The sequence below is a fragment of the Saccostrea cucullata genome, unplaced genomic scaffold (genome assembly GCF_032062105.1).
Source record: "Saccostrea cucullata isolate Sc308-1 unplaced genomic scaffold, CSIRO_AGI_Scuc_v1 ctg2769, whole genome shotgun sequence".
In the NCBI taxonomy this organism is placed as follows: Eukaryota; Metazoa; Mollusca; class Bivalvia; order Ostreida; family Ostreidae; genus Saccostrea; species Saccostrea cuccullata.
In genome coordinates this window covers 38,015-57,189 of record NW_026934881.1, presented here as the reverse complement: position 1 = coordinate 57,189, position 19,175 = coordinate 38,015, and the positions used below count along the sequence as shown (strand labels likewise).

Below are 19,175 nucleotides of genomic sequence, written 5' to 3'. Positions count from 1 at the left end.
AAAGTATTCCCATCCATACAGTATTTATAGCTATACCTTTTGTTATTCAGTAACTGTGCTCATTAGCTATAGTACAAAATAAAGATTCTCGTAGCTGAAGTATTTCTACTGAAAAGTTCACAGATACCCAGCGACCTTTTCCACCCGCTTGTCTGTGTAATTCATCGATCCAACTCAATTTAAAATTCACTCTGTATTTGTAAAGTGGCGGTACAGGACATGGGGTAAATATACATTGGACAGTGTTTGTATTCATACTCATCCATGGATGTCCGGGTGAGAATGGAGAACGGTGGGAAATGTATATAAAGACCGAGACCTCCTACACCAATGTAGACCTCCAGACTCACCGCGGAAGTAACACACGGATAAATATGGCCCTGGACGAAATCAAGAGTAAATTTGAGGGAAAATGGGAGTGCGTGAAAGCCGAAAACATAGAGTCTTTTCTTGAGGCAATGGGTAAGTTATAAAAATTACAATCTAAAAAGTTCATACAAAGTAGATATTTTTTCATTGAACTCTTGAAAAAGTTAATATTGCTTGTTTTGATTTGGTTATAAGTGGTTTTTTATGATAAAAATTAAAATTAGATTAAATTAAAAATAAAATCAGGCCCTTCTAACAAAAGAACTTACGTTATAGTGAAAAGTTTTTTTTTTTAAATGAATGATTCTGTTCAAAATTGTTTTTGCAGAAATTAACTTACTAAATCCCTTTTTAAAAGATTATTGAAATAATATTCAGTATAATGTAAATTATGTATGTAGAATTAGATTTTAAATTAAAAAAAAAAATCCTCTAATATTCTGAAATACATACGTTTTAATTTTAGATAGTGTTTTTAAATGCCACAAATTTCTATAGATAAGTCATTTTATGAATATAAAATGTTCTGTATGTGACAACTGCCTCTGTATTTCTAGGTGTTAATCTTATCAAACGGAAGGCTGCTGCTCAGCTAAAGCCGACCTTGATTATCTCCGTCAAGGACGGAAAGGTCGAGATCGTCCGGAAACTCCCGATCAAGGAAACGAAGAATCAGTTCGTACTAGACCAAGATAATGATATCAGCGACGATGACCATAAATTTAAGGTATGTAGCCCATCTGTGTCTCAAATAGGACAAATACAAGAAATATACTTCTGTCTCTATTATCTATAGCAACCTTGAAATAGGTACATATACAATGTACATACCATGTTCAGCGTTACCGGGAGCAGGAAAGAGCACCCTTCCTCCATAAATAAATCTGCTGACATAAACATGCTTTACACATGCATATTACAGAAAACACAAAGCTACGATTTGGACAAGAATAAATCCCATCAATCTGTCAGATGAATTTTTGCTTCTCAAGAGCTTTTTTGATTTATTGGTTTTGCCCTTCCCCCTTCCGCTTTCAACTAAATAAAATTTGCGCTTATGGGGATGTATGAACATCTAATCCCTTTGTTACTCTTGATATTGCCAAAAACACACTGAAAGAGATCTAGCTGTTCTTCTCTAAGATTTTATTAATATGTCAAATGACTGAAACTGCTATTTCTTTAGGGTTTACAGCAGTGATTAAGATGTGGTTTAATGCATAGTACGAATTGAATTGATCTTGTTGGACTAAATAAAATATTTGAAATATCCAGCAATAAAGTATAGCGATCCAAAGAATAAGTTTAATTTTAAAAAATGAGTGCACTATAAAATTGTTGACTTGAAAAAGAATTAAGTTTATTTTCATCTTTTACGCTTTCTGATATTCTGAAAAATAGCGAGAGGCTAAAACTAAAGTCCCAGTATAAAACTTACCCTATCCCATCGTATCAAGTCAGGGTATAGAGTCCCAGTATAAAAATTGTCCTATCTCTTCGTATCAAATCAGGGTAATGATTCCCAGTATAAAACTTGCCCTATCCCATCGTATCAAGTCACGGTATAGAGTCCCAGTATAAAACTTACCCTATCCCATCGTATCAAGTCAGGGTATAGAGTCCCAGTATAAAACTTACCCTATCTCATCGTATCAAGTCATGGAATAGAGTCCCAGTATAAACTTGCCCTATCCCATCGTATCAAGTCACGGTATAGAGTCCCAGTATAAAACTTACCCTATCCCATCGTATCAAGTCACGGTATAGAGTCCCAGTATAAAACTTACCCTATCCCATCGTATCAAGTCACGGTATAGAGTCCCAGTATAAAACTTACCCTATCCCATCGTATCAAGTCACGATATAGAGTCCCAGTATAAAACTTACCCTATCCCATCGTATCATGTCAGGGTATAGAGTCCCAGTATAAAACTTACCCTATCTCATCGTATCAAGTCATGGAATAGAGTCCCAGTATAAAACTTGCCCAATCCCATCGTATCAAGTCACGGTATAGAGTCCCAGTATAAAACTTACCCTATCCCATCGTATCAAGTCAGGGTATAGAGTCCCAGTATAAAACTTACCCTATCTCATCGTATCAAGTTATGGAATAGAGTCCCAGTATAAAACTTGTCCTATCTAATCGTATCAAGTCACGGTATAGAGTCCCAGTATAAAACTTACCCTATCCCATCGTATCAAGTCACGGTATAGAGGCCCAGTATAAAACTTACCCTATCTCATCGTATCAAGTCAGGGTATAGAGTCCCAGTATAAAACTTGCCCTATTCCATCGTATCAAGTCAGGGTATAGAGTCCCAGTATCAAACTTGACCTATCTCATCGTATCAAGTCAGGGTATAGAGTCCCAGTATAAAACTTGCCCTATCCCATCGTATCAAGTCAGGGTATAGAGTCCCAGTATAAAACTTGCCCTATCCCATCGTATCAAGTCAGGGTATAGAGTCCCAGTATAAAACTTGCCCTATCCCATCGTATCAAGTCACGGTATAGAGTCCCAGTATAAAACTTACCCTATTCCATCGTATCAAGTCAGGGTATAGAGTCCCAGTATAAAACTTGCCCTATCTCATTGTATCAAGTCACGGTATAGAGTCCCAGTATAAAACTTACCCTATCCCATCGTATCAAGTCAAGGTTTAGAGTCCTAGTATAAAACTTGTCCTATCCCATCGTATCAAGTCACGGTATAGAGTCCCAGTATAAAACTTACCCTATCCCATCGTATCAAGTCAGGGTATAGAGTCCCAGTATAAAACTTACCCTATCTCATCGTATCAAGTCACGGTATAGAGTCCCAGTATAAAACTTGTCCTATCTCATCGTATCAAGTCACGGTATAGAGTCCCAGTATAAAACTTACCCTATCTCATCGTGTCAAGTCAGGGTATAGAGTCCCAGTATAAAACTTGCCCTATTCCATCGTATCAAGTCAGGGTATAGAGTCCCAGTATCAAACTTGACCTATCTCATCGTATCAAGTCAGGGTATAGAGTCCCAGTATAAAACTTGCCCTATCCCATCGTATCAAGTCAGGGTATAGAGTCCCAGTATAAAACTTGCCCTATCCCATCGTATCAAGTCAGGGTATAGAGTCCCAGTATAAAACTTACCCTGTCCCATCGTATCAAGTGTGGGTATAGAGTCCCAGTATAAAACTTGCCCTATCCCATCGTATCAAGTCACGGTATAGAGTCCCAGTATAAAACTTACCCTATCTCATCGTATCAAGTCAGGGTATAGAGTCCCAGTATAAAACTTGCCCTATTCCATCGTATCAAGTCAGGGTATAGAGTCCCAGTATCAAACTTGACCTATCTCATCGTATCAAGTCAGGGTATAGAGTCCCAGTATAAAACTTGCCCTATCCCATCGTATCAAGTCAGGGTATAGAGTCCCAGTATAAAACTTGCCCTATCCCATCGTATCAAGTCAGGGTATAGAGTCCCAGTATAAAACTTACCCTGTCCCATCGTATCAAGTAAGGGTATAGAGTCCCAGTATAAAACTTGCCCTATCCCATCGTATCAAGTCAGGGCAAAGAGTCCCAGTATAAAACTTACCCTATCCCATCGTATCAAGTCAGGGTATAGAGTCCCAGTATAAAACTTACCCTATCCCATCGTATCAAGTCAGGGTATAGAGTCCCAGTATAAAACTTGCCCTATCCCATCGTATCAAGTAAGGGTATAGAGTCCCAGTATAAAACTTGCCCTATCCCATCGTATCATGTCAGGGTATAGAGTCCCAGTATAAAACTTACCCTATCCCATCGTATCATGTCAGGGTATAGAGTCCCAGTATAAAACTTACCCTATCCCATCGTATCAAGTCACGGTATAGAGTCCCAGTATAAAACTTACCCTATCCCATCGTATCAAGTCACGGTATAGAGTCCCAGTATAAAACTTACCCTATTCCATCGTATCAAGTCAGGGTATAGAGTCCCAGTATAAAACTTGCCCTATCCCATCGTATCAAGTCAGGGTATAGAGTCCCAGTATAAAACTTGCCCTATCCCATTGTATCAAGTCAAGGTATAGAGTCCGACTGTTAATTTTTATAGGACATTTTTGCCTTTGTGAAGGTGACTCTATATTTTTTTGTAGGCTATGTTCACATACTCTGAAGGAAAAATGAAAATGGAATTCAAAGCGGTGGATGGTAAATCTAAAGACAATGTCGTAGTCAGAGAGATAGAAGGGGGTAATCTTATTCAAGTAAGTTATCAGTCAATGTACGATAAAGGAAGATAATCTAATCCAAGTTAATGATCAGTCAATGTAAAATAAAGGGAGGTTATCTTATCCAAGCACTATTTCTTTTTTATTAATTCAAACAATTAAACATAAATTTTTAGTTGATTTATTGACTGTTGTTAAGTTCAGTTTCTTTCATTATTTCAGTCTGCAACTTGCAATGGAGTCACAGCGAAAACAACATTCAAGAAGTCCTAGATCTGTTTATGTTTTTGTATATGATTTTTGAAATTGTTTATTTGTCAATAAAATTCTTTAATATGTACCGAAAAGTTTGGTTTCTTTATTTACCAGGGACTAGTCATATAAATAAGAAATGACTGAAGAAAATGCAACTTATTAGATATGTAAGAAATAATATATAATTATTACAACGAAGATTGCATGTCCAGAAAACTCGTGGGAAAATACGTAATAATTTTCCAAACAAAGTCAGGTCGGGCAATTTCCAGCGAAAAAAAGAAAATATATTTAAATAATCCAATTGACGGATTTAGAAATGCTGATGAAACGGAAAGCTGTTTCCTATATGTTTATTATAGCGAAAGTTATCGCCCTTGTTATTTTTAATTACTTATTATATACATCGAAAATAAATACTTAATTAGTGTTGAATTTGAATTAAAGTGATCAATAATAATCATTGTATGTTACACTAGTTGGATTACTGAAGATTGGTTGATTGGAAGCTTGATTCGTGTTTTAGTTACTTTGTAAATAAATAATCACTAAGTATTTTAGATGGTGTTAGGATATATAGGATTTTTACTGGCGAGGATTGCGAGAGGTTCTAGAGGTCAAACTCGACAAATCTTGTTAGTGCATACAAGTGTGCGGACTTCCCTGCTTATATTGTACTGTGATAAGTGATAGGTGTGCGGTCATCCCTGCTTATTGCTTGACAGAGTGTGTGGTCATCCCTGCTCTGTGATTGGCATCTCCTAGCAGCAAGTGTGCGGACATCCCTGCTTGTTGCTGCGCAAGATCAGGTGTGTGGACATCCCTGCCTGCATCTTGTGGTAGAGCATTGGTGTGCGGACATCCCTGCCAGTGTCTCTAGACTAGAACCGTATTAGTGTCAAGTGTGTGGTCATCCCTGCTTGTCACTGCGCAAGGGCAAGTGTGCGGTCATCCCTGCTTGTCTCTTGTAGAAGTGCGCTGGTGTGTGGACTTCCCTGCCAGTGACACTTGTTCGCTACCAGTAAAGACCTTATATACGCAGTACCAAGTGATCAAGACTGCGCATTGTACATATTTGCAGCATCTCAAGGCTATCCGTTTTTATCACGGGTACGAGCCTGCGGGGGTTCACAGGCAGTGACCTCCCTTGCACGTTACACTGGTCATTAATTTTTGTGAAAATGTAAGACAGTATAAACTGAGTTTCATTACACAGCTTATAACTTATGACTACAGGTAGAAGAAAGTTCTGTCACCTTAACAAGAGTAGGTCTGTCATATTGGAATTTTATATTGACTTAATAAAGTTTGCTCAAGGAATTAAAAATATATATATTGATCTGGTGCCTTACTGATTCATCAACTTTTTTCAATACTTGCCCATTTCTTTTCAAGCAATACTTTTAAGACCCTATTAATATCAAGATTGATTCTTCGAACATAACACTTTTTTTCGTTTCTTTTTGTTTGGTTTTTTTTGTTTTTTTTTTTGTTTTTGTTTTTTTTTTTTTTAATTTTTTTAAGAATGAAAGAAAGTTGTGGTTAATAGGAATTTTTGAAACGCCCTTTATGGAATATATATATACATTTCAATTTTTAAATCACTATTTAACATGGCGTTTCCTCGGCATATATTTCTCTGGTCAATCAATGGTATTTTGCAACGTACTGGGGATTAAAATTGAGAGTGTATTTTAAAATGACCATTAATATTTATAGAATTGATTCTTTAATTCATCCGGAGCTGTCGGTGTGAGAAGGGAGAACGGGTTAGATAGATATAAAGGACAGACAGAAAACTGTTCTACCTCACTCAGAGGCGGGAAATCATGGCATTGGAGGAAATCAAGAGCAGGTTTGAGGGGAACTGGCAGTGTGTACAAACAGAGAACGTGGAACCATTCCTGGAAGCCATGGGTAAGATCGATGTAATCAGGTATAGGCTTACAGGTTTATGTAGAAGAGCCGAGGAAACCAAATGAGAAAGAAGGGTAGATTTCCACCATAGCGAGCAGACTTCTTTAGTTATTTTTGCCCGACAACATCTGAGAATGTAGAGGGGCGGGGTGTCGGGGTTGGACTTTTTTATTTGGAAGATAATGCCAAAAACATCGTCTAGTTGAATTTTTCATTTTTTTAAAAAATCGGTACCATGGACAGTTGGACACAAATGGTAGGAAAATATTTTGTTGTTAAGATGTTACAACAAAAGGATTTGACACAAGTTTTTAATTTTAAAACTCAGAACCTCTCCTTAGAACGTCCTCTCAACAAATAGTTGAGGGCGTGGAAAGGATTAGATTCTTTTATCGATTAGCAATGGCCCATTGCATCGTTCCTTTTCCTTGCATATGGGTAGGCACTTTAGAACAACGTATCAATGATTTATATTGCATGCATGAACAATATGCATTTGACTTGATGTTTCTTGTAAAAATATTAGGATACGCAAAGATTGATGCCTTTAGGAAGGAAACATCGTGAAGAAGTATACAAAATACAGATTGTGCTTTATAGATAGATGAACTGAACATGTATGCAGTCTTTGAAAATATATAATATTGTAATGTTATTAAGACTTCAATTAGCGTGACTTTATGTCAAGTTATGATATTGTTTTCTCAATCTCTCCTCGAAAATGATAAGGAGCACACGGCGAGTGTGAATGGTCTGCAGGGGATGCTTACTCCTCCATGGCACCTGAACTCATTTGGAGGTTCATGTTTGCTCCGCTCCTTTTGTAACTTTTAATGGACTTTTGAGCTCAAATACTGTTCCCTACTTATTTCATACATAAAACAGAAATCATTCTTTACCCAGTCTGATAATAACTGTCTCCCCCAAAATATTTTAGTAAATCTGATTCCCTGCATTCTATTGATAAAAATAGGTGTAAATGTCATCAAACGGAAGGCAGCCTCTGTGCTGAAACCAAACCTGATCATCACGGTGAAAGACGGAAAGCTGGAGTTTGTCCGGAAACTCCCGATGAAGGAAGTAAGGAACCAGTTTGCCCTGGATGAAGAGATCGAAGTATCAGAAGAGGATCATAAATACAAGGTCAGCTTAAAGACAATACAATACAATATATTTACAATCCGTGTATTTTTCCTTATGAAATTCATAAGAAATCCACGACATTCAAATTTCTATAACACACGCGAAACCTTGTCACCGCGCGATAGAATACACAGTAGGAACTATATGCATTTTCTATAATCTAGGAACACCAAAATGTACAATGTGTTGACTCAATTTAATCAAAAACTATCATCCTGTTAAATTAACGTAAAATTACTACAAATATGCGTTTGAAAGTAATTTGTCACTTTTTTTCCTCGCAATGTTTGTTTGCGTTATTTAACTTTGCAACGTCATCTGACGTCACAAACGGCTCTTACGTCTATTAACCACGTCAGTTTTGAAGGGCGCTAAATTCACATTAAAGATTAACGAAATCAGTAATTATGAAGCAGGAAAATTAGAGAATGTAAATATAAGCATTGAATTCATATTTTTGGCTGTCTTCGGTCCTATAACACACCTGGCCGTGCCGACAAATTTATCATACCGCGCTAACGCGCGGTATTCAATTTGTCGGCACGGCCAGGTGTGTTATAGGACCGAAGACAGCCAAAAATATGAATTCAATGCTTAAATAGTCACGTCATAAAAACCATTACAGGATTACAGACAACTTAAATATGTGACGTCATAAATACAAGTACTGTCAGAGAGGCGACGTCATAATACAAGGTGCCAATTTCAAGCTGACGTCATAATAAATTACAAGGTACCCGTATAAGAAGTGACGTCAGCGTACAAGTGTTATTTTAAAGACAAAATGTGTAATACCAAACGTTACCTAATAAATAAAAAGTATAATGTTGAAGAAGATATACATCTAATAAAATAAACTATTTTTCTTCTTGTAACAATAAAAAGACAAACAAATTATTTTTAAGATCACTTAGTTTAGTCGTACATTTATTTTTCAACTTTGTAAATTGACTTCTTAGATTTTAAAAAAAAATTGTTTTGATTTTTTGGATACTTAGTTATTTAATTGAAGCTTACATGTAAAACTTCGTTACAACATAAAACACATTTGCATTTCCGCAGCATTTATAAAGGTAAAAATATTTACTTGTTTATATTTTTATATTTCAGGCAAAAGTGACCTACTCTGATGGAAAAATGAAGATTGAATTAAAAGCTACAGATGGTAAATCTAAAGACAATGTGGTAATAAGAGAAATAGAGGGAGATAATCTAATACAAGTAAGTGTTTAGCCATTGTAAGATAAAAGTATTTTGAAGCAAGTTTGATGAAATTTTAAGAAAATGCTATCTTTCACAGAAAAAAGAAAAGTCCAAAAAGAAATACATGTACTATAAAAGGTTTCATTCTGCACGGTAATAGTGGTATTGCACTTTGGTAGATAATGATGTATGTCTTCTGGAACAGATATCGAGATAATTTTTTATCATCTCTAATATCAAGGTCTGAGGTCAAGGTCAAACTTGATGACATATTTCAATTTTTGGAACCATTATGAAATTTGGCAATGAGACCTTCATTTATAAACAACAACTAAACAGGCTACTGATGGGGACAAAAAAGGAAGATCTCGAAACAAAAGAAGCATATTTGCTGGAAAAAAAAATAACTGCTACCGCACTAAATATTAAATGAAATTTAATTGTCTGAATAATACTTGATAGTAAATAATGGGAAGATAATTTCCTTTGTTAAACAATTCAGTTAAATATTTTATACACGTAATCAATTTTTATCTTGTTTCAGACGGCAACTTGCGATGGGGTGATTGCGAAGACGACTTTCAAAAAATCTTAATTTCTCAGATTAATTATCATTAATATAATATATAATATTGTGGCATTGTGTAATAAAAGGGTTTGTACAGTCTAGTGTTTTATGTAATCAGAAACTCAGACTTGTAATTTCGAACTTACACGTATGATTATTTTTCCGGTTTCTGAAGAAATTAATACCATCCCTCTGTCCACTTTTCGTCCAAATACTTCCGGGTGGCAGTAAATACAATATATACAACATGGCCGCGCAGTCGACAGGGGATGTTTTCTCCTGCTATGTACCTGATCCATCTCTGGAATTCCCGGAGGTCCATGTTTAGATCGATTGATCACAGTTCGTTATCTTCACCTTAATTTTCATGTTGAAACGAATTTGTTGATAAACCCTCCAGCGTAATTCATCATCGCAAGCATATATACAAATTATTAAATTTCGATTTGACTTCCGATTCCAATACTTAGTATTTACATAATATTAATTATGATACAATATACAATGATATATCAGCTGGATGAAATTCTTGAAGAACTCTTTGCCAGTGACAGAAAAAGAGGGGAAAACTGTCATATAAAAGATATAAGAATTGTAAAATTTGGAGAGAAAAAAACTTGTGATCAATCTCTAAAATTAAGAAAAGAAAACGAATCCTGAACGGAGGAAGAACGGGGATCTAAAATTCTTTTTTGATAAAAATTAAAAATGTGTGGCTGTCAGCCGCCGGAGTGTTCCGTGCCGGAACCCGGGATTGAACCGGGGGCCTTTAGATCTTCAGTCTAACGCTCTCCCAACTGAGCTATTCCGGCTGACGAATATTACAATGTTCAGAAACGCCAGAATGAGCGGTTACGTAATAAAAGCACACTCACTTCACGTGTGTATACAGCTCCTAAACAAAGGACCTATAGGCCTTATAATAATGGGGTCAGGGTAAAATAATTTTTTTCATATAAAAACAGGCTGAATCGGACATTAAGAATTGCACTAAGTAGTACTGACTGCGACAGACGTCCTACTTTGTCACCTTAGGTTTGTCTGTCAACATTAAACAAACAGTGGCTCGGGGCAATGTGCGTACACGTTCTATGATCTGATGATATCGGAAACCTTCGACCTGTTAGTGTAAATCCACAACTGGTCAAACATGGCTCTCGCGGAAATTGAGAAGACAATAGCAGGTGTATGGGTTCTGGAAAGGAACGAGAATTTGGATGAATACTTAAAAGAAATCGGTAAGTGTCGTTTTTTTGTATCTTGAAATTCTCCCTCATTACCACCTCCCCAAGGCTCCGTTGACCTTGTATCTATCGGGGCGTGTTCAGTTGCCTCGTCATCAGCGATCGATAGCACGAAGGATTTGGTTTCACAGATTTATCAGTTTATCAGAGACAAGTCTGCTACAGCTTCCATAGCCAAGGGTGACGATCCGCTCCTTTCGATCCTCTTTGGTTGAAAAGAGGAGAAATCTTCACCCTCGGCTTGCGAAGATCAGTCTGCTAGTGTTATAATACAGATAAGCCAGGACTGGACAATGGTTTCTAAAAATAGTATCATAGATACATGTGATATAGTTCTGGATTATATCTCACAGGAGGATTAGGGAGAAGGGTAACTTGAATCCCCCTCCCTTCCCTTTGTTTCAAAAATACATATAAGATTTAATAAATCATTGTGTGTATGTGACTTTATCCCTTAACCCTTTGCGAGATTTCTGGATCCGCCAGTGTATATAGTGCTTGGTGAAAAACAATTTAATGGAAGACCGAGAGGGACATAAAATATACTAAATATGCTGTTTTGGAGGTCAACACAATGATTGAGTACAAAATCTTAGGTTATCCTATTTAACTGTATTCAGGCAAAACTCAAGACCGAACTCATCCTGACCTGAATCACACGGACTATGCCTAGCAATTGGGTTTAATGGTATACATACCGGGGTCGATCTTGAGTCGCAGGAGGTCGGGTCAACGAACCCAGACCGCTTCATATTATACTAGGGTTTTATATCTAACTGCATCTGTTTTATGATTTATTTGTCAAAGTCTGTATTCAAACTGGTACAGACTGTTAAGTTTTCCGGAACTACTGAATAAATGGGATGGATATCATATACTCTAGATAACGACCGCCAGTATATGTAGTAAATACATTAATTTATATGAAATGATGCAGTTAGAAAAAATTACCAGAAGAAGACAAACTATTGGCATTAATGTCAAAGTGTAGATAAGAATAAGCATTAAATACGTACGGTACAATTTCAACTGTACGTATGACAAACGAGATGATTTCATTTTTTCCATCGTCAACTTTCTTTATATTTATGTAGTTACAGTAATATCCCACTCACACCTGCATTTAATGTTTACATCTCCCAACTAAATCGATTCTCATGAACATGATTAGATTAAAATAAGTTTCTTAAACCGATGCAGGTTACTAACAGATAAATTGATGTTACATGGATTTTAACAACCTCAATAAAAGTCAACATTAATTTTCATAAATTCTATTGTCTTTATAATGGCCTAGTTAGCAAAATACATGTACATATGTATTTGGCCTTTGTTTTATACTGACTTTGACTACGGTTACAATGTTCGTCTTTCTGATCTATACATCCAGCTCACGGTGAATGTGACCAATCAACAGGGGATGCTTACTCCCTCCAGGCACCCGATTCCACCTCTAAATTTTCCGATTTGAGTTGATTTCCTCTCCACAGATCTGTATTACCGCTACATGTATTTGGATATTATTTTAGAAGTTTTATCGCTGTTTCTTATCTTCACCCTTTTGAATTTTTTATATTCAAATGACGAATGGATAAAAGTTGCCATTATTTTTTTTATGTATATTAATGATATTTCAATATAATTACTCTCGATAGAAAAATCAAACATTTTTTTCTAGGTGTGAACTTTGTGCTCCGGAAGTTAGCCGCGGCCGCCAGCAGCACTATGACGATCTCTGTTGAGGATGGACAGGTGCGGATCCACACCAAGGGGCCTAAAGATTCCGACCATAAATTTCACCTGGATACCGAGGTGGAGTCCAGCGATCCTCAGGATAACCCAATGAAGGTAACAAGATCACGTGACAAAAAGGTAGGGGGCAGAAAAGAGGGGGCTAAAGGGGCAGAGGATCTGTAGCGGAGCTAAGGAGGAATGGAAGAAAGGGATTTGTCATGGGTAAAAATCATACAGTGTCTAGCATTGATGGGAAATAAAAAATCTTTATGGAGGACATAAGGATATAATTCAAATAAAGTTATAAGAATAGGACTACCCCACTAGGCACATATAGCCTCTTTCCTACAGAAATTGTTATGACTACTTACCATTTTACTATATCGAGTAATGATCCATGTTTTCTAAAGAGAGGACCGTGTTATAACGGTTTTAATATTTTTTCTTTAAATGAATAATCTGAGATTCCCCTTCCCCGGAAATCCAGCTGCAAAATGTGTAATGTACAAGTAGCATGTAATTGATTTTTTCTTTGTAAATATTAGTATTTGTAAACTGTACATTTTTTCAAATTTAAACATCAATTTCCTGAATAACTCAACTTCTCTGTCTGACACTTACAATGTTATTTCCTCTCGGAAGGCGGTCGTTAAGTGGACTGAGGGTAAATTAGTCACACATTCCATGCCGACAGCGGGGTCAAAGGCGAAGGAAACCAAAGTTACTCGAGAGTTGGTGGACGGGCAGCTGATCATGGTAATCATTACAATTTATGTCACTTACTAACACTCTAACACATTACAGGCAACGGTGACCTGGAAAGACGGGAAACTAATAACAGAGGCCAAACCGACGGAGGGGTCAAAGGGCAAGGCCACCCGCGTGGAGAGAGAGTTGGTGAATGGGGAACTACTTATGGTAGATATTAGCTCCGCTTACCCAAGTCTGCATTCATGTGTACACGACAAATAAATGCACACTATAGTACTTTAAACATCCTTGCCTGCTTGCTAATTTGCTTTTTTAAAAGTGCGTGGAGGGAATATATTCATGATATTATAAAATGAAACTTTTAGTCCTTTTTTGAGGGGGGGGGGGGGGATTTTGAGGGGGGGGGGGGAGGGTGATAAAAAAAGCTTATTTAAATTTAAATTCTGGATATTTCAATTTATAACTGAGAATTTTAGGCATTAACGAGCATGTATTATTTTGCATTGCCAAAAACACTTTAATCTGCATTCCCCATCTACTACTTGCTTGTAATATTACCCCTCAAAAGCTTCCGAGATATGTAACGTTCAACATAAGAATGCAATACAACAGCCTGTATACTAATGATATACTAAGTACAATATGTCGTATATTCATTTATCTTTTGATATTGACTCATTATGCCATCTTAAGTCTTCCTTCATTTAGATTTTTTGTTTAAGTTAATGACTTAATTAATTTTTTTTTCTTTTTTTTTTTTTTTGTATTGCAGACAGTTTATATCAACAACGTGGTGTGTCGAAGAATATTTAAAAAGAAATGAGATCCGCCACTTTCCCCTGCACAGACTAGATTTGCTCAGTATTACATACGTCACAATATCTGTTGTATTGACCAGTATCATGACATGACATTTCTATAATGTATCTGGACCATGTACATGTATCCAAGCTGATATTCAGCCCGGGCGACTATACTTTTGTATATGTATGGTTGTTTTGTTTTTTGTGGTTTTACAAAACCAACAAACGAGCGTCATTCTTTCTATAAAGTACCATAAAACGTGTAAAGCTAGTGACAAATTTATAATTGTTTATGAGGACCAACAAATTGTTATATGCTTGACAAGAAATCTAATAAACAAGTCTTATCAAGGCTGTGTTTTATCTTTATTAGGTGACGATTACTGAGCTTTATAACTAAACACGTGTATGAATGCCACATTACTACACAGAGTAGCCTCATACACATGTAGGTGCTTGGCCCCTCATCCGTACTGTGTTACCTACAGAAGGCTTTTTTAATTACTTTTTTTGAATAAAATATTTTTTCTGTGAAACATTCACAAAGTATGACTGAAAAATTTTAAAACATAACATAAAAACTGACTAGATTAGGTCTCATTTCTGAGTAACTATAAGCTCTATGTTGATCAAACTTGCATGGATTATATATCGAAGGATGTGCACTACCAGGCTTGCTTCAGACCTCGGTTTATACAGTTTCATCCGAAGGACCGGTCTCCACGTCCCACAGTGGGATTCGACAACCAGGAAATGTAGGTCAGATTTAGCATACGAAGCAAGTCTGGTAGTATACATCCTAAGATGTACCTACTTGCATGGATGGTACATCTTAGGATGCATACTACCAGACTTACATTGGATGCTGAATCTGACCTACATTTTCTGGATGAGTGAACAGATTAAAGTTTTTGGTGCATGTTTCATTTCAAAGTTACGACTAAACTTGCACGGATAATACATCTGAGGATGCATACCACAGGCACTTGTTTCTGTAATAAATTTTTGACCCATAGTATAACGTGTTATTATTATACTATGGGTCAAAAATTTATTACAGAAACAAGTGCCTGTGCTTTGGAGGCTGAAACTGACCTATATTTTCCGGATGAGTGAACAGGTTAAAGTTTTTTGGTGCAGGATTCATTTCCAAGTAACTTTTATCTCTTTAATGACCAAACTTGCATGGATAATACATCTAAGGATGCATTCTACCAGACCGGTTTCGGATGCTGAATCTGACCTACATTTTCTGGATGAGTGTAAAGGTTAGTTTTTTATGCAGGTTTCATTTCCAAGTAACTAACTGTATGAGCCCTATGTTGAACAACTTGTATGGATGATGCGTCTTAGGATGCACACTTATGGGCTTGCTTTGGATGCTGAATTCGACATACATTTTACAGATAATCGACCAGGTACAATTCTGGGTGCAGGTTACCAAGAAACTATAAGGCTTTTATAAACCAAAGCAAACACAAATGATGCATCAAGGCTTCAGATGCTGGATTTTAATACCGTTTTCGTGATGAAGAACTAGTTTGAAGTTTTTATATATAGGTCTATTGTAAAGTATTAGATCAAAATTGCATAAATTTCGCAATTTTGAATGCACACTCTTTTTTGGGTAATTGTGTGACTTTGCCTTACTTCAAGACAACATTCGTTGAGGAGAGCTCTGTAATCTCTGCATACCTATGTTTTACTTTCAAATTATCATCGGGAAAATGTAATTATTACTTAGTATGTTGAATGTTTGAATCTCTGTGTTTGTCCTTTTGATATCGAAAAAACAATCTGGGCCATTTTTTGCTCACCTGTGTAAACTATTGCTATCTGTTTCGTCTTTCGTCGTGCGTTATTATTATATCTGAACATTTCAGCTTCTTCTCTGCATCCTACCAACCAATTTCAACCAAATTTTGCATAAAGCCCCATAGGGTGAAGGTGAAAAAAATTGTTAATTTCATGGTATGTGCCACTCCCCCGGGGGCCTGAGGGGTAGGACCAAAAGCATTAAGATAAATGCAATCTTTGAAAATCCTTTTTATTAATCTTACATTTTTCCATGTTTAACATGTGCGCAGCATCGTTTTTTTTAAAGATGGGGAGGGTGATCGAAAACTTTCCTTAAATATCTTGTGGAGGAAAAGGGATTCAACATTTTTATATGAAATCAACTGTCATTGTAAAACTGTTTGAAAAAGGGAAAAGTGGCTTCTTTCATCTATGCCTGTAAAAAAAGATATGGATTGATGCTAATATATTAATGTTATCATAAACGCTATTTCCTCCATGTAAGGGAATAGAAAAACATCATTTTTTAAATTTCAATGAAAAAAATTGAGAAACTTAACAAGAAGTGTTTGTGAAACACTATGCACCCGGCGGCAACTACCTTCGAAAAAGCTATTTTCAGCATATACTGTAAACCAACTTTTATTCGCGTGCGCGAAATTTTCGCGAGGTTCGCGAAAACCTTGTCATCGCGAATATTTCTCGTCGCGAACGGGTCCTTTAAGTCTCTTTTTCTATTAAAAATAGTTCCAAAAAAAGCTTGATCGCGAAAATTAATCGCCGCTAACAACTTTACTCCCAGTAAATCGCGAAATAAAGTCGTCGCGAATAAAAGTTGGTTTACAGTAGGTCACAGTCGAGGTCACAAGGTCATTGACCATGGTATCATTTGAAAGAACTTGATAAATGGAGTATGCATACCAAATATAGTCATATCCCTCATAGTTCAGAAGTTATGATGAAGGTTCAAAAAAGCTATTTTTAGCATATAGGTCACAGGCAATGAAAAAGGTCATTGACCTTGGTGTCATGAAAAAGCTTCATGCGTGGAGTATGCGTCTTATAAATATGAAGTTTCTGTCTTTCTTAGTTCAAAAGTTATTGCGAAGTTATAGTTTGAAGACAAAAAAATTATTCGCTTATAGGTCAAAGTCAAAGTCACAAAGCAATTGTGACCTTGGTATAATTGGAAAGAGCCTAATTAGTAGAGTGCACATCTATGTATACCAATATATGAAGTGTTTATTTTCATGGTTCAACAGTTATGGCGAACGTTAACGTTTGCAGAAAAAAGCTGTTTTCTCGCATTGTTGAAGTAGTCGATCGAGTTTGAAGAGGGATTTTTAATATTTGCAAGGGAAATAAGCCCTTCTGGTTGCACTGGCCGTAAGTTAGAAATTATTTTAGGGAGTTTCAGAGGAAAATACAATTGAATAACGAGTTCGAAAATCCAAATAGCGGTCCCGATGGATACCTTGCTTGTTTATTATTAGGTAGGGGTATATTTTTTTATTATAAGAAAAAAAATAAGGTTAAATGCCTTTGGATTCAACCTGAATATAATAAAGCCAATTTTGATCTAGATATTAACGTTTGGAGACGAAATTGAATTCTATTTTGTAAATAAAGTAGTTAATTTTTGTTTAAAATTAAGCTTTAGTGTATCGATTCTAATTATTATAGTCCTGTTAAAAATGTTTTCGAAATTGCAGTTCTTTGTTTCTGGCCCAAATTCAATGGTTTACATGTGGAAATTAAAGAACACGAAACAAAAGTATATTTTACTAAAATTAATATAAGCAAATTTCAAAGAAATTATATTACATTATTCCATGTGAACTAATTTCAATTTTTTTTCAATAAAATATCAAATATTCCTATGCCTCTTAAATCAAGATGTGTTTGTGAAACACTATGTGTCCGGTGGCATCAAAGTTCCTAAAAATTATTTTTAGCATCTACGTCAAAGTCAAAGTTTCAAGGTCATTCACCTTGCTATCATTTGAAAGAGTGATAAGAGGAGTAAACATACTTAAGGTTTCGTCAAAGGTCAACTTGTTCAAAAATTTGTTTTTACAATAGCCCCAAAACTATATGAGATATTAAGTTTAAACTTTTACAGTTTATCAATTTTTTGTTGTTTAACAGATAGAAAGTATGTCTTGATAAAAAAAATACTTGGAAAAAATAATAATTGAGAAAATTTCTTCTTAAAAAATGCATATATATATATTTTCAAAAATGACCTAATTTATTCCGTGCTCCTAGTTAAAACCATCACTTCAGAAATATGTTTATCAACGAAGGGCAAGTTGGACTTCTCTGGAAAGTTGTTTTCCCTGTTTATTTTGTCCAAATGTTAAGAATTGAAAGTGAAAGTACATTGCAAATGGCGGATTTTATAGGGATACGTCTTGTCTTTATACATGTCATGCTTTCAATAACAGCCTTTCAGTGACCATTCATGTCCAACTTGCCCTACAATGATAAACATATATTATTTCTGCAATGATGGTTTTCACAAAAATGACAGAATAAAGTGGGTGCATTTTTAGGTCACCTGAGTAAACTCAGGCGACCTATTGCTATCTGTTTTCGTCCGTCGTCGTTCGTCGTACGTCGTACGTCGTTCGTAAACTTTTGAACATTTTCAGCTTCTTCTCTGCAACCACTGAACCAATTTCAACCAAATTTGGCACAAAGCATCTATATGTGAAAGGAACACAAATTGTGAATTTTATGATCCCTGCCCCCCTGGGGCCTGAGGGGTGGGGCCAAAACCACTAAAATTAATGCAATCTTTGAAAATCTTCTTCTTTACTCCTGGACATCAAGCAATCAAACTGTTTGCATGATTGTAATCAGCATTGAGTCCTCTACCAAAATTGTGAAATTCATGGCCCTGGGGTCAGGGGTTCTAGTGCTAGGGCAGGGCTAAATAAGTAGGTAGTGATAATGCATAATATCTTTGAAAATCTTCTTCTCTGGTCCTGGGTATTAAATAAACCAACTAAGTAGATAGTTATGATGAGCAAGAGTGCTTCTACCAAAATTGTGAATTTTATGGTCCCAGGGTCAGGGGTTCTGGTGTTAGGGCGGGGCTCTCTTGATTATATACAGTGAAAATACATGATTTCTTTGAAAATCTTCTTCTCTGCCCCTGGGTATTAAATAAACTAACTAAGTGCATAGTTATGATGAGCAAGAGTGCCTCTATAAAAAT

General features: G+C 36.1%; 3 protein-coding genes and 1 non-coding gene across 5 annotated transcripts; 3 read left to right on the top strand and 1 right to left on the bottom strand.

Annotated features, from left to right (window-relative positions):
• Window positions 1-293: 293 nt before the first annotated feature.
• LOC134241480 (fatty acid-binding protein, adipocyte-like) lies at window positions 294-4,920 on the top strand. The gene is made up of 4 exons (XM_062723518.1): window positions 294-462; window positions 927-1,096; window positions 4,503-4,613; window positions 4,800-4,920. The coding sequence occupies exons 1-4, from the start codon at window positions 300-302 to the stop codon at window positions 4,848-4,850; spliced, it is 495 nt and encodes a 164-aa protein (XP_062579502.1). The 5' UTR covers window positions 294-299; the 3' UTR covers window positions 4,851-4,920.
• A 1,541-nt stretch (window positions 4,921-6,461) lies between these two features.
• LOC134241479 (fatty acid-binding protein homolog 5-like) lies at window positions 6,462-9,762 on the top strand. The gene is made up of 4 exons (XM_062723517.1): window positions 6,462-6,749; window positions 7,723-7,892; window positions 9,003-9,113; window positions 9,640-9,762. The coding sequence occupies exons 1-4, from the start codon at window positions 6,662-6,664 to the stop codon at window positions 9,688-9,690; spliced, it is 420 nt and encodes a 139-aa protein (XP_062579501.1). The 5' UTR covers window positions 6,462-6,661; the 3' UTR covers window positions 9,691-9,762.
• A 640-nt stretch (window positions 9,763-10,402) lies between these two features.
• Trnaf-gaa (transfer RNA phenylalanine (anticodon GAA)) lies at window positions 10,403-10,475 on the bottom strand. The gene has a single exon. It is a non-coding gene; the product is annotated as a tRNA-Phe (tRNA).
• A 40-nt stretch (window positions 10,476-10,515) lies between these two features.
• On the top strand, window positions 10,516-14,507 carry LOC134241478 (fatty acid-binding protein, heart-like). 2 transcript variants are annotated; one of them, XM_062723516.1, is made up of 5 exons: window positions 10,516-10,901; window positions 12,586-12,755; window positions 13,284-13,397; window positions 13,446-13,559; window positions 14,125-14,507. In XM_062723516.1, the coding sequence occupies exons 1-5, from the start codon at window positions 10,814-10,816 to the stop codon at window positions 14,173-14,175; spliced, it is 537 nt and encodes a 178-aa protein (XP_062579500.1). In that variant the 5' UTR covers window positions 10,516-10,813; the 3' UTR covers window positions 14,176-14,507. The 2 variants fall into 2 exon arrangements, with proteins under 2 accessions (XP_062579500.1, XP_062579499.1); XM_062723515.1 differs by lacking the exon at window positions 13,284-13,397 and having other exon boundaries at window positions 10,523-10,901.
• Window positions 14,508-19,175: the final 4,668 nt, after the last annotated feature.